General features: G+C 41.2%; 1 protein-coding gene across 1 annotated transcript in view; it reads right to left on the bottom strand.

Annotated features, from left to right (window-relative positions):
- Positions 1–217: 217 nt before the first annotated feature.
- Positions 218–13,520, bottom strand: part of LOC142388957 (ATP-binding cassette sub-family G member 4-like) — a 45,620-nt gene continuing 32,317 nt past the window's right edge. Inside the window, exon 14 of the mRNA XM_075474513.1 lies at positions 218–476. Within this exon, the coding sequence (XP_075330628.1) occupies positions 251–476 (226 nt within the window). The 3' untranslated portion in view covers positions 218–250. The remainder of the gene's footprint in view (positions 477–13,520) is intronic.

Raw genomic sequence — 13,520 nt, forward strand, 5'->3', positions numbered from 1 at the left:
TGGTATCTTTTGAAGTACTTTGGAGTACAGTATATGCTGCTGAATGTGGCTCAGCTCTGTCCACACAAGTCTTCATGAGGTATAACACAGTAAAATGATTTATAAGATGAATCCTCCCACAGTTTCTGGGAGGAGAACAGAATCAAGATTTGTGTTTTGTACATTTAGCAGCAATAAGTAACATGGAATGAAGCAAAGTTCACATGTTCTCTGTGCACAGGAAGGAGTTCGTAAAAGAAGGCAGTAAAACTTATCTCTCAGACTTGACCTTATAGCGTAGGATGAGGTAAGTGGCCAGTCGGAGGATGATAAAGAAAATGCCCAGGACAATAAAATCTATGTAGAGCTTTGCATCTTCAACATCCAGCAGCTGCAGAACCTCTTCGGGCTGTTGGAACTTACACACCTTCCCTGGACACTCCAACTCTGAGCGGTTCATCCCATAGATGGACAGGATGACCCCTTCAAAGCTATACCTGTGGGAGAGATACAACCACTGAGGACAAGTCCAAACTGTAAAAACCTTCATTTTGAGTCACAAACATTAACTTGTCCTTATTTTTCATGTCAGTAGATGATAGATAGAGCACGCTCCTGGTTTTTGATAAAGGCAGATGGTGGTACCAGCAGGGAGGCTAAGAATATTTCAGCAAACAGACCATCTGACATAATCATTATCAGCTGATTCATATTTTGTTTATTTAGAAATTCTTTTATGTGACGGGGTCATGTTCTCTCAAAAGCTACCAGACTTTGCCAGACTTGCCAAAAACAGTTGGTCTTCTGTTGCCGTGATTGTTAATGTTAGTTTTTGTTATAGTGCCATTTTGATAAATTAGTGGAGTCAGCATGAGCTACTTTAGTTTTGTTCTGCACGAGTTCTTCCTGTCACTTCAAAGTGGGGCAATCCTGTAGGTGATACACTGCCAAAGCCCGAATACGTCAGACAATCTCCCTTCAAAGAGATCAAACCATCAAAATAATAGACTTCAGTTCATCTGTTCTTATAGCCTGACTGTGTATTTTGTTTATTAGGTTGGAAATCTAATAATTAAACCTACAGGTAGGCCTTGCAGAGAGATGATGAAGTAACTAAAATCCTGATGACTCATAAGCTAACAGAAGTTAATAAAAGCAATTGTTGTTGCTACACCAAATGATGTTGGATTAAAAAAAACATAAAACACGTTTTGAAGTTCAAGTTTTATATTTTAAGTTGAAATACCACAAGACAGCTTAATCAGACCGTGTTACTTTAAAAAACTATAATGAAAATAAATATTTGACTAAAAACTGAATTATGTTTTTATTAACTGTATACTTTTTTCTAAACTGGGACCATTTTACATTTGTTTTTAAGTTTTTATTCAAATATTATGATCTATAAACTAAAGTATTTTGGTACAGCATCCTATATTTTAGTGTGTATCCTTTATTATTGATCCATACCATGAATGGTAAACGTTAGAAACTGGTTAGAAATTCTGCCACTTACAATAATTCTCCTTGTGGGTGGAGCTCCGGTCCCGAGGGACATACACTATATTGGCAAAAGTATTGGCTCATCTGCCTTTACACGCATATGAACTGAAGTGACGTCCCATTCTTAATCCATAGGTTTTAATATGATGTTGGCCCACCCTTCAGATTCAGATTCAGTTTTATTTGTGTCCCCGTAGGGCAATTAGTGTTGCAGCAAGTAAAAAAGACAACTAGAAAATTTCTGAAGAAATTTAGAAGGGGCCTGCCAAAGTGTGCGCATCGCTCAACCAATCACGGCTGCTCAGGAATGGTTCGCAAGGCCTAAAGAAGAAGCATTCAAGCCTAAACGGCATCAAAGCCGTTTAAATTTAAAAATTTAAAGCGGCGAACTGTCCCTTTAAAGCGGCGACTGTCCCTTTAAAGCGGTGAACTGTACCTTTAAAGCGGCGAACTGTACCTTTTAAAGCGGCGAACTGTACCTTTAAAGCAGCGAACTGTCCCTTTAAAGCGGTGAACTGTCCCTTTAAAGCGGTGAACTGTCCCTTTAAAGCGGTTAATTGTGCTGTTGAAACTTCAAAGGATTGGCTGGGCCACTAATAGCCTTGTTTCTATGGTAACATTTAACTGACAGTTAAGCTGCCCCAGCTGCTGCTACACTAATTATATGAGACTCAGGCTTCTCAGAGCCAAAAAACCTCTACGAACAGATGCTTCCCATTCGGAAACCGTAAGAGCTACGGAAAAAATACTAACAGAATGAGCGAGGGACGCCTTTGGACTTCAATATTCCCGCGTTTCAGATCTGTAGCACATTCACAGTGAAAGCACGGATGAGAGAAAGAAGGGCTGCAGGAGCTGCTGAGATTCTGAGAATTGGATGAATTAAAATGGGGATTTGAGGTCTTTGAGCCCCGACATCACTTTGCTCTGAGGGGCTCTGAGAGCAAACGGTCAGCCCTAGATGAAATATGAAAACATTTTATGAATCCCAGCATGCGTGCCTATATTATGACAGTACATAATGGCATTGGAGCGATATTTGTAGGCGTGAGGGCGATTCGAAAATTAATCTGAGGTCAGAACTCTTGCTCTTCCCGCACTCTAATGAAATGGCAGTTGTGCTCTAAAAATTCAAATTTTACAGATTTTGGCCAAAACTTTGGGTCGCTTGGAGGCATGCTGTGGGAAATCCGTAGCAGGTATCGACATGGCGTCTTCACTTCTGAACACAGCACGCACATATCTACAAACTGACATTTGAATGGCGTTTCTAGGTTAATGCATGATGACACAGTAACTGATCAGAATTTTGGGTTTTTTATGATTTTTCCAGGTCATCCCCCTGTTTATTCCTAAGGGGGGCTTTGGGGGGCTGTTTTTTGCTTATTACGTCGCCATAGTAACTCCAATCTTCAATAAAAGTAATAGCCGGTGAAAACTCATCGAGCCGGTCGTTTTGATATATATATTGTTGGGATGTGCAGGCCCATAGGGCCCTCATTAATGTGGACGGAAGAATAAATATAGCCTACCTATAAACTATAAATAAAGAGACACGTTTTCAATGTTAAATCCCATAGACTTTTGCCAACGGAATAGTAATAGGTGCTTGCCATAGCATTGCATAGGAGAGCACTGCATAGCATTGCGCTATGGCAGGCCCCAATAAAACATAAAGGACATATAATCAAAAGTCTAAGAGGGAGGGATAATCCAGTTTGCTGAAACAACATCAGTAGCAGCCCCTACAAAGTAGCGAAAGTGCGCATCATCACTTTCTGCCAACATCAATAACACCACATTCAACACAATCTATTCTCATAGAATATATCGTGTAGAGAATATAGAGGAGAGGGGAGAGGGCGCAGCCTGGGGAGAGCCAGTGGATCATGCATCCAGAACACATCCAGAACACTCTCTGTGTTGTGGAAGTTAAAAAGTCAAGAATCCAGCCCACGGTATTACAATCTACATGAAAAATGTTAAGAAGTTTATGGATCAGAATGTGGGGCTGGATTGTGTTAAAAGCAGATGAAGAATCCTCAAACAGCAGCTTAGCATGGTTTCTGTTACCTTCAAGATGTTTAAAAACCCAGTTTAATAAGGTGGCAGCAGCATCCTGAACTGTAGGCATTCCCAGCTTTAGGGAGGCTGCTCTGAGCCACAGGTCTAAAATCATTCCCAGCTTTAGGGGGGCTGGTCTGAGCCACAGGTCTAAAATCATTCCCAGCTTTAGGGGGGCTGGTCTGAGCCACAGGTCTAAAATCATTCCCAGCTTTAGGGTGGCTGCTCTGAGCCACAGGTCTAAAATCATTCCCAGCTTTAGGGTGGCTGCTCTGAGCCACAGGTCTAAAATCATTCCCAGCTTTAGGGAGGCTGCTCTGAGCCACAGGTCTAAAATCATTCCCAGCTTTAGGGTGGCTGCTCTGAGCCACAGGTCTAAAATCATTCCCAGCTTTAGGGTGGCTGCTCTGAGCCACAGGTCTAAAATCATTCCCAGCTTTAGGGTGGCTGCTCTGAGCCACAGGTCTAAAATCATTCCCAGCTTTAGGGTGGCTGCTCTGAGCCACAGGTCTAAAATCATTCCCAGCTTTAGGGTGGCTGGTCTGAGCCACAGGTCTAAAATCATTCCCAGCTTTAGGGTGGCTGCTCTGAGCCACAGGTCTAAAATCATTCCCAGCTTTAGGGTGGCTGCTCTGAGCCACAGGTCTAAAATCATTCCCAGCTTTAGGGGGGCTGGTCTGAGCCACAGGTCTAAAATCATTCCCAGCTTTAGGATGGCTGCTCTGAGCCACAGGTCTAAAATCATTCCCAGCTTTAGGGTGGCTGCTCTGAGCCACAGGTCTAAAATCATTCCCAGCTTTAGGGTGGCTGCTCTGAGCCACAGGTCTAAAATCATTCCCAGCTTTAGGGTGGCTGCTCTGAGCCACAGGTCTAAAATCATTCCCAGCTTTAGGGTGGCTGCTCTGAGCCACAGGTCTAAAATCATTCCCAGCTTTAGGATGGCTGCTCTGAGCCACAGGTCTAAAATCATTCCCAGCTTTAGGGTGGCTGCTCTGAGCCACAGGTCTAAAATCATTCCCAGCTTTAGGGTGGCTGGTCTGAGCCACAGGTCTAAAATCATTCCCAGCTTTAGGGTGGCTGCTCTGAGCCACAGGTCTAAAATCATTCCCAGCTTTAGGATGGCTGGTCTGAGCCACAGGTCTAAAATCATTCCCAGCTTTAGGATGGCTGCTCTGAGCCACAGGTCTAAAATCATTCCCAGCTTTAGGGAGGCTGCTCTGAGCCACAGGTCTAAAATCATTCCCAGCTTTAGGATGGCTGCTCTGAGCCACAGGTCTAAAATCATTCCCAGCTTTAGGATGGCTGCTCTGAGCCACAGGTCTAAAATCATTCCCAGCTTTAGGGTGGCTGCTCTGAGCCACAGGTCTAAAATCATTCCCAGCTTTAGGGTGGCTGGTCTGAGCCACAGGTCTAAAATCATTCCCAGCTTTAGGATGGCTGGTCTGAGCCACAGGTCTAAAATCATTCCCAGCTTTAGGGTGGCTGCTCTGAGCCACAGGTCTAAAATCATTCCCAGCTTTAGGATGGCTGCTCTGAGCCACAGGTCTAAAATCATTCCCAGCTTTAGGATGGCTGCTCTGAGCCACAGGTCTAAAATCATTCCCAGCTTTAGGGTGGCTGCTCTGAGCCACAGGTCTAAAATCATTCCCAGCTTTAGGGTGGCTGGTCTGAGCCACAGGTCTAAAATCATTCCCAGCTTTAGGGTGGCTGGTCTGAGCCACAGGTCTAAAATCATTCCCAGCTTTAGGATGGCTGCTCTGAGCCACAGGTCTAAAATCATTCCCAGCTTTAGGGTGGCTGCTCTGAGCCACAGGTCTAAAATCATTCTCAGCTTTAGGGTGGCTGGTCTGAGCCACAGGTCTAAAATCATTCCCAGCTTTAGGGTGGCTGGTCTGAGCCACAGGTCTAAAATCATTCCCAGCTTTAGGATGGCTGCTCTGAGCCACAGGTCTAAAATCATTCCCAGCTTTAGGATGGCTGCTCTGAGCCACAGGTCTAAAATCATTCTCAGGAAAACCAGGAAGAGCCACCTTTTTGTTGCACTTGATCTTTGAACCAACAATTTTTTTTAAGCCGTTCCAAACAGGGCCCAACCTGTTGTTGGCACGTTCTCTTTCCAGCTTCTCCTTGTGATAGAATTTTGCCCTTTTTATTTCATGCTTAATCTCCTTTTTAAGCAGGTTCACCTCTGTAAGGTCACCCTCTCGGAATGCCTTCCTCTTTTTGTTTAACAGGTTTTTCAAAGATTTTGACACCCAGGGTTTGCTATTAGGAAATATTTTTACAGACTTTTTTGGAATCACAGTCTTCCCAAAAAGTCCCATACTGCTAACGTCAGTCAGCTCGTCGACGTCACTGCAGGATTCCTTGAACATGTCCCAGTTAGTTTGATCTAAGCAACCCTGCAAGCACAGTTTGGAATCATCAGTCCAGTTGGGGATCTGTTTGGTGAGGATTTTACCTCTCCTGGGGGCAGAGCGATAAGCTGGCATAAGCTGCACACAGTTTTGATCAGCCCCACCCAAAGGAGGGAGGGGGAGGGGCTTAAATGCTCCTTTGATAGAACCATAACACAGGTCCAGATCATCTTGTTATGCCTGGTGGGGCAGGTGACATATTGCTAAAGATTTCTGTGAGTTTTTTTTAAAGAGCAGTGGTTGAAGTCACCGAGGACAAAGACAGGAGCATCAGGAGACAGAGACGGCAGCTTCTGGGTCACTTTTAGTATAGACACGAGGCTTCCTGCTCGTTGGGTGGATATACACGACAGTGAGGAATATCTGGGGGAATTCCCGGGGCAGATAGTGGGGATGCAGGAACACGGAGCAGTTCAATGTGTTTAGTGCACAGTTTTTCTCTGATAGGGACCGTTTTACACCAACGCTCATTAACATACAGGTACACACCCTGCCCTGCGATTTGCCAGTGCACCAAATCCATCAATCAACATTTCCACATTCGAGACTCTATCCGAAAGTTTCAGTAACCGCCAGTAAACATGTTGCCGTCGCTCCCAATCTCTTCCACTTTGCTATAACACAGCTGACAGCTGACTGTGGAATATTTAGCAGCAAGGAAGTTTCCCCACTGGACTTGTTGCACAGGTGGCATCCTTCCTATCAGGGTACCACGCTGGAATCCACTGAGCTCCTGAGAGCGACCCATTCTTTTTTTCTTTCTTGATAATTTTATTTTTTGTACATAAATAAAAAGAACAATATAGATATACAGTTTCATAGAGAAAATTTTTTTTTGAACAAAATCTGCTCGTTTTAATAAAATATATAACCTCCAATTTTCCTACACTTTCTGAAATCTGTCATTTTGGAGTCTGTTGTGGAATGTAGGCATGGGCCGGTATGAGATTCTGACGGTATGATAACCTGAGGCCAAAATATCACGCTTTCACGGTATTACGATTACAGCTCTAAAATGTGTATTTTGAATGTCTAAATTTTTAATTTTTTTTTTTTCTTGTATTTAGAAAACAAGAAAAATAAAAAACTTTTCCATTGAACAGTCTTTTATTTTTAAACAATAGAACATGCTGGACATTAATAAATATGTATTTAAACTAAATAATTTAAAAAATGACTGAATTCTTTCTAAATAAAAAAATAAATGCCGTCTGTCCTTTAACTAAAGCTGAACCTGCAACTCAAGTCACAAGTTTATTAATTATTTTTAATGGAAAAAAACAATACAAAATGCAAATAAATGCAGTGACTTAAAGGAAGGGTAGGAGATCCTGGATTTTGAGTCCAGCGAAGCTGCATTTTGAAAATACACAGGTAAAAAGTCCCAACCTTTTTCTTCACTTTCCCCCCGAAGGCACGCCTCTAGAGTACATGAACGCGCACGAGCACGAAGGTGCACGAGCGCTGTTCTGACAGCAAGCATCGATCGTTGCCGTATTTAGTATTTAGTTTATGCTAACTATACGTTTAATAATGCTAGGTGCTAGCCAAGCTGGCTCTAGTTTAGCTTCCTGCCAAGCTTCTGGACGCGTAATTCGTTCACGGAGCAGGGTACGCGCACAGGTGGGGGAGGAGGGGGAGGGAGGAGCAGATTGCAGTTTGATAGACGGCATCAGAATCCAATCATTGTGAACGGTCCGTTCACAATGATTGGATTCTGTTTTTCCTAGATTTTACGTTCTAGAGGCCACTAAAACTTTTCATTTTTGTGTCAAAACTTTTAATTAATTGGTTGCAATGGTGGTGTGAAGAGTATTTCAGGCAATATGTAAAAAAATGTTCCAGAAAAAGATCCCCTACCCCGCCTTTAACCTGTGGCTCAAGATCAGAACATAAATAATTGAAAAAAGTAAAAACACTTCCGCTAACTACACTACAACGACGAAAGTGGAGAAGAAAACAATGCCCCCGTCAAGAGCAGGAAGAGCAGCACTGTCATCAATAGTCAAGCATTCTCACCCATTACTGACAGAACAGCCGATGAGCCTGCAGAAGTTGACATTTCAATAGGCCTGCATTATGTTCCATGTGTTCTCACCATGATAGTCTGTTATAGTACTTAGACTATTGTTATAAGACTTTTAAGTGCATTGTGTTTCCTTTTCTTTGTTTTTTATGAAAAAGTGTGCTTCAGTGGACACACTTGGGAATTATCGTTGCCTTTCAGGATGCAATGATAATAATAATAGATCGGTTTTATTTATATATTCATAATACTCAAAGCCGCTTCCAGTGAACACCAGTGAATGAAACAACAGCAAATTCCCTAAAGTTCTGCCAATCTCCGTCAGCGAGTTCTGGGAGTTGACGTGGTCTCTATGCCTGTACCGCACTTCTTCTCTGATTCTGGATTTTAATTGGTCCATCCTGTTTGTCGTTCTCGGCGCAAATTTTGACTGGTGCAGCTGCACGTGGTGTAAGAGACCTCCACTTTTTCTCTGATGAGACGTCACATAAGAAAAATAAATAAATAAAAAACGCTCATACCGCAGGGACGGTATGACAAAAATTTTAGTGGTTTTGAAACCTTGACTTTTTCATACCATGGTGTACCTTGAAACCGGTAACCGGCCCATGCCTAGTGGAATGGGATTCGCTTCATCACATATATGGAATAAACAAAGTGGTGCCAGTCTTCCAGGGTTGGAAGATTTACATTTAACCATTTTTTGGTAATAGCTTTCCGGGCAGCTATACTCAACATTCCAAACAGGTATTTAGTGTCTTCCACAGTTTCGCCAACAGCTGGAGGAGCCTGAATAATGTCCGCTTTGTACTGGAGTAATAAAAAACCTACAAAAAGTCTTCCAACCAAAGTATCTCCAAAAATTAGAGCTGCTGATCCTCCACTGAAATGTGCACTGCCTCATCCATACCTCACCTGATATCATTGTACTTGCCTCTACTTCCCAACTACATTTAATATAATCTGTATTTGTATTTCTGGACTCACAGAGGCCTTTTTATAATCTAGATATTCATTTAAGACCAGAATCAACTTTATATACCTTGGCAAAAATCTTTAGTATGGGCATTTAAAAAATATTTTTGTCTTTTGGCAGAAAACTCTGTATGTGATGACGAATTTGTAAAAATCTAAAAAAGTCGTTATCCTTTAGCTGGAAGTCTTTCATTGTTTCTTTGTGTATATACGTGCGGAATGAAGTCGAACCTTGATCTGGTAAGCATTTATATTTAGCATCTAATACATTAGGCATAAAGTCTAGGTCATTAGGGGCCCATCTAAGCATTTTAACTTCTTCATTCCAGTGTTGTTTTTTAATAAACCGTACCCAAAGTTTCAAAGGCAGACTGATCCACTGCTTTTCTAGCTCATTCTGTTTCTTAATAAGTCTTTTGTCACCAAGATATGCTTGGATAGGACACTTATCAGAGGTGCCCGTTTCAATTTCTTTCCACCTAGCTTGATAATCAGTCTTAAACCAGCATTGGGCTGCCATACAGTAATCCTTCAAACAAAGCAGGGCAAGACCACCTTTATCTTTTGCTAACTGAAGGGTTTTAAGTCTTATTCTTAGTATTTTGCCTTGCCAAATAAATTTAGAAATGAATTTATCCCACTCATGAAAGTGTTTATCGGTTATAACACTTGGAAGTGTTTGAAACAAATAGAGTAACCTAGGCAAAATATTCATTTTAACTATGTCAACACGTGGCTCAAAACTTAAGATTGGTATCAAATCCCACCTTCTAATGTCCTCACTGATAGTTTGACACAATGGTTTAAAGTTTACCTCATATCATTTTGATAAGTATTTTGGAATGTTGACTCCAAGATATTTTATGCATTCCAATCCACAATTTAGCTGAATTTTAAAAATGAGATCCTGGTCAGGTTTGTAATTAAAACTAAGTAGCTGCTTTTTATAGATATTAAGCTTATAACCAGGAACTGAACTAACTTTCTCCAAGTAAGACAGAAGAATTTTTGTCTGGATCGGTCAAATAAATTAAGACATCTACAAAAAGAGAAATCTTGTGTTCTTGGCCACAAATTTTTACTCCAGTAATATTGATATTTTGAATGATGCCTTGATTTTTCACAACACAGTCAATGATATGTAAGGTTCTGCGAATATTATCTTGGGTCCGCCTCTGGATCAAACTGGCTTTATTAAACAAACTAATAATCTGAGGGAGAATACTTTCAAGTCTGTTAGCAATTATAAGTGTAAATATTTTATAGTCTTGATTAAGCACACTGATGGGGCGGTAGTTTCCACAATCAAGTCTGTCCCTTCCCTCTTTGGCTATTAAAGAAATCGGTGCTTCATTCCAGGATGGCGGTATAGTTCCTGTTTTCAAAGTATAATTAAATGTGGATTTGAAAGTTGGTGTAACCAAGTCTTTCATCTCCATAAACCACTCTGAAGGGAAGCCGTCTGGTCCTGGTACTTTGTTTGGTTTCAAACTAGAAATGGCTTTTTTGATTTGGAGTTCTGTTATTTCCAAGGTCATGCATGAATTTTGGTATTAACTTACTTTAGGTAAATTAATCGTATTCAGACAGGTGGTCATTCAATTTTCATCCACCTTGGGTGGTGAATACAATTCTCTGTAGAATGCTAAAAATGCTTGTTGAATATTCTCTAGTTTACAAACAGTATTTTATGAATTGTATTTTCTAATTGTTGTATTTTTTCAATTTATAAGCCAGTAATTTACTCAATTTGCCCTTTACTTCATAATATTGCTGCCGTAAAAATATAATTTTTTTCTTTATTTCACTTGCAAGTATAACATTTATTTCATTCTTTTTTTTATCCATTTCTGTTTTCAAGATTTTACTCAAATTAATTTTATGAGCGTCTTCCAAAATCTTTAACTGTGCCTGCAGCTTTGTTAACTGTTCGTTCCTTTTCTTTTTCAAATTTGAGCTGTAGCCAATGATCTTTCCTCTTATGACTGCTTTTAGTGCATCACTTAAAATTGTTGGAGAAACTTCCCCATTGCCATTTTTAGCTAAATATTCTTTTATGTCATCTCTTATTTGGTCTTTCATAGGATGTAGAACACTTGTTTTTAACTACCAAGGGGTTTCTCTTTTGTGTTCATTAAGTAATAATTCCAAATATACTGGGGAGGGATCCGACAAGTCCATTACTCCGATGTTACAGTTAAGTACTCTATGTAAATCTTTTTGAAACATAAAAAAAATAATCAAGTTGTGAATAGAAAGAGTGTAGATGGGAGAAAAATGTATAATCTCTTCTTGTTGGGTTTAAATCTCTCCAATTATCCAGAGGCCCCAACTTTTAACATTATCTTTATATTTGTGGTTGTTGCTTATTGGCTTAATAACTTGCATAGTTTGTCAATTAAAAAAGAACAACAAAAAAACACCTCTCTAATATCACTAACAGTAAACCCCTGAAAAGACAAATAGAATAGAATAACACTAAACACACGCATCCGAACAGATGTAAAACACAAGTAAAGTAAATTGACTCCCATAGGGAAGGCTCTTGTTGGCCTTGGGGAAGGGGAGGGCGTCTCCGTTTGGTTGTGGAAGAGCGCCCTCTTCAGGCTGTAGACTAGTACAGTACAGAGGTCAGTGGGGTCAATCTGACCTCTGTACTGTACTAGGGGGGTGTTCAGAGGCGATTCACACCAATTTCATGACTTTTTAATATTCTTAACTACTTCACATTCTTGTGGGCCTGCCTAAGTGTTCTATGTGAAAAAATGACATTACAAAATATTTCAGTTTGTAAATATTTTACTGTGAATACTTTATTTTCAGTACATTTGGAACTGGACTGAAAAATGCAAAATGATGGAAAAAACAAAAAAAATATTTTAAAAAATCAAAGTAACCACATGAAAAATTCTAAATGGTGGATTCCTTCCATCCAAACATATTTAACTAACTATTTACTTGACTGAAAAATACAAAATGGTAGAAACAAAAAAATATATATAAAAAATCCAAGTAGGCCTAGTTGTCATCTTCAGGTTGCTGGTGAGCCATGCCACATGCAAAATGGTGGATTCCCTCCATCCAAACAAAATATTTAAAACAAATTCCAAACAGGGCTGAAGTATTTGGCCTCTTCAGGGTGCTGGCGAGCCATGCCAGATGTGGAATGTGCTGCTCTTCTCCCTTTGGCAAGCCAGGTCTTTACATATGGCAAAGGATTCCACTGGTTGGTTGGGGGGCCAACTGTACTGATGAAGAGAAGGTTTGCAGCATTTTTGGTCGTCAGTTTGCTCCTGTACTCAGTAATGATATTGTTCATCGCGCTGAACCCCCTCTCACAGTCTGCATTACTTGCTGAGAGGGTGTCTACTGCTATGCACAACTTTTTCATGTTGCTTGGAATGCTTCTCCCTCCACTTGCCTTATATTCAACAAATCCAAGGTGTGTTGTTTTCTCATTTACATGTAGAGTATGACACAAAGCCCTCACCTCATCCTCTCCATGTCTGGGATTGGCATGATCCCATTTCTCTGGGTCAAGGACTGCCATTTGGTTCATCAGTGTGGTGTAACTTTCTTTTCATTGAGCTGCAACACTGGCCTGTGCTCTGTTGGCTGTGGTTGTGAAGAGCCTCTCATTCAAACTGTCTGCCACTGCTTGGATGAACTGTGATGCATCAATGATGGGGGACCTGCCGACTTTTAAATCTTCTTCCTTGAATTTCATGTCTTTCTCGGCCTGACTTGCCTCAACTGTATGTTGTCCTGGGTATGTGATAAGGCTTTCTATTCTCTTGATGTATGTTAGCATGATGTCATGAGCCTTTGGGAGAGTGATCCTCCTGTTCTGAAGAATCTCAGAGAGGTTCTTCAGTTCTATCAGAACATCAGCCATCAGAGCAAGATTTTTCAGAAAGTTGATGGAGCACAACTTAGAGAGTAAGCCTTGGAATTTGGCCCTCTCTCTGCCATCTTTTGTACTGTCTTCTGATGCATCTCGGAAGTGCTGTGCCAGTGCTCCATAGGAATGCCAGACTGCATTAACAGCTCGCCATGAGGAAGCCACCCATCGGACATTGAAAACTCTTCCAATTCTTCTCAATGTGATTTGGAGATTGTGGGCGCACTCACTCAGCTCCCGCATGCTTTTTGGGGACTGACTGTATAATGTATACAGGGCATCAAGGAACGCCTGGAAGTCCTTTGTCCGTCCAGTGGCTTCCAATGCCTGAGCCACCGCCAGCTCCAGCCTATGATTCAGGCAGTGCCATAGAATTATATTTGGGAAGTCACCTTGGAGCAGCTTCCCAACGCCTGACTTCACTCCCAGCATCACATTGGCCCCATCACTGCAAAATCCAATCAGCATCTCCTGCAGGAGCTCCATTGTGAATCCATTGTTGAGGAGACAGTGCATTATCTTGCCTTTGATGTGAGCAGCAGACAAATTGTCCAGCTCAATCAAATCTAAGGGAAAAGCAATGGGCTCCATCTCGCCGTCAATGCTGGCCTTTAAAAACACAATCAGTGTCGATTTGTGCCCCACACTGGTTGAC

Source organism: Odontesthes bonariensis, chromosome 9, assembly GCF_027942865.1.
Source record: "Odontesthes bonariensis isolate fOdoBon6 chromosome 9, fOdoBon6.hap1, whole genome shotgun sequence".
Taxonomy (NCBI): Eukaryota; Metazoa; Chordata; class Actinopteri; order Atheriniformes; family Atherinopsidae; genus Odontesthes; species Odontesthes bonariensis.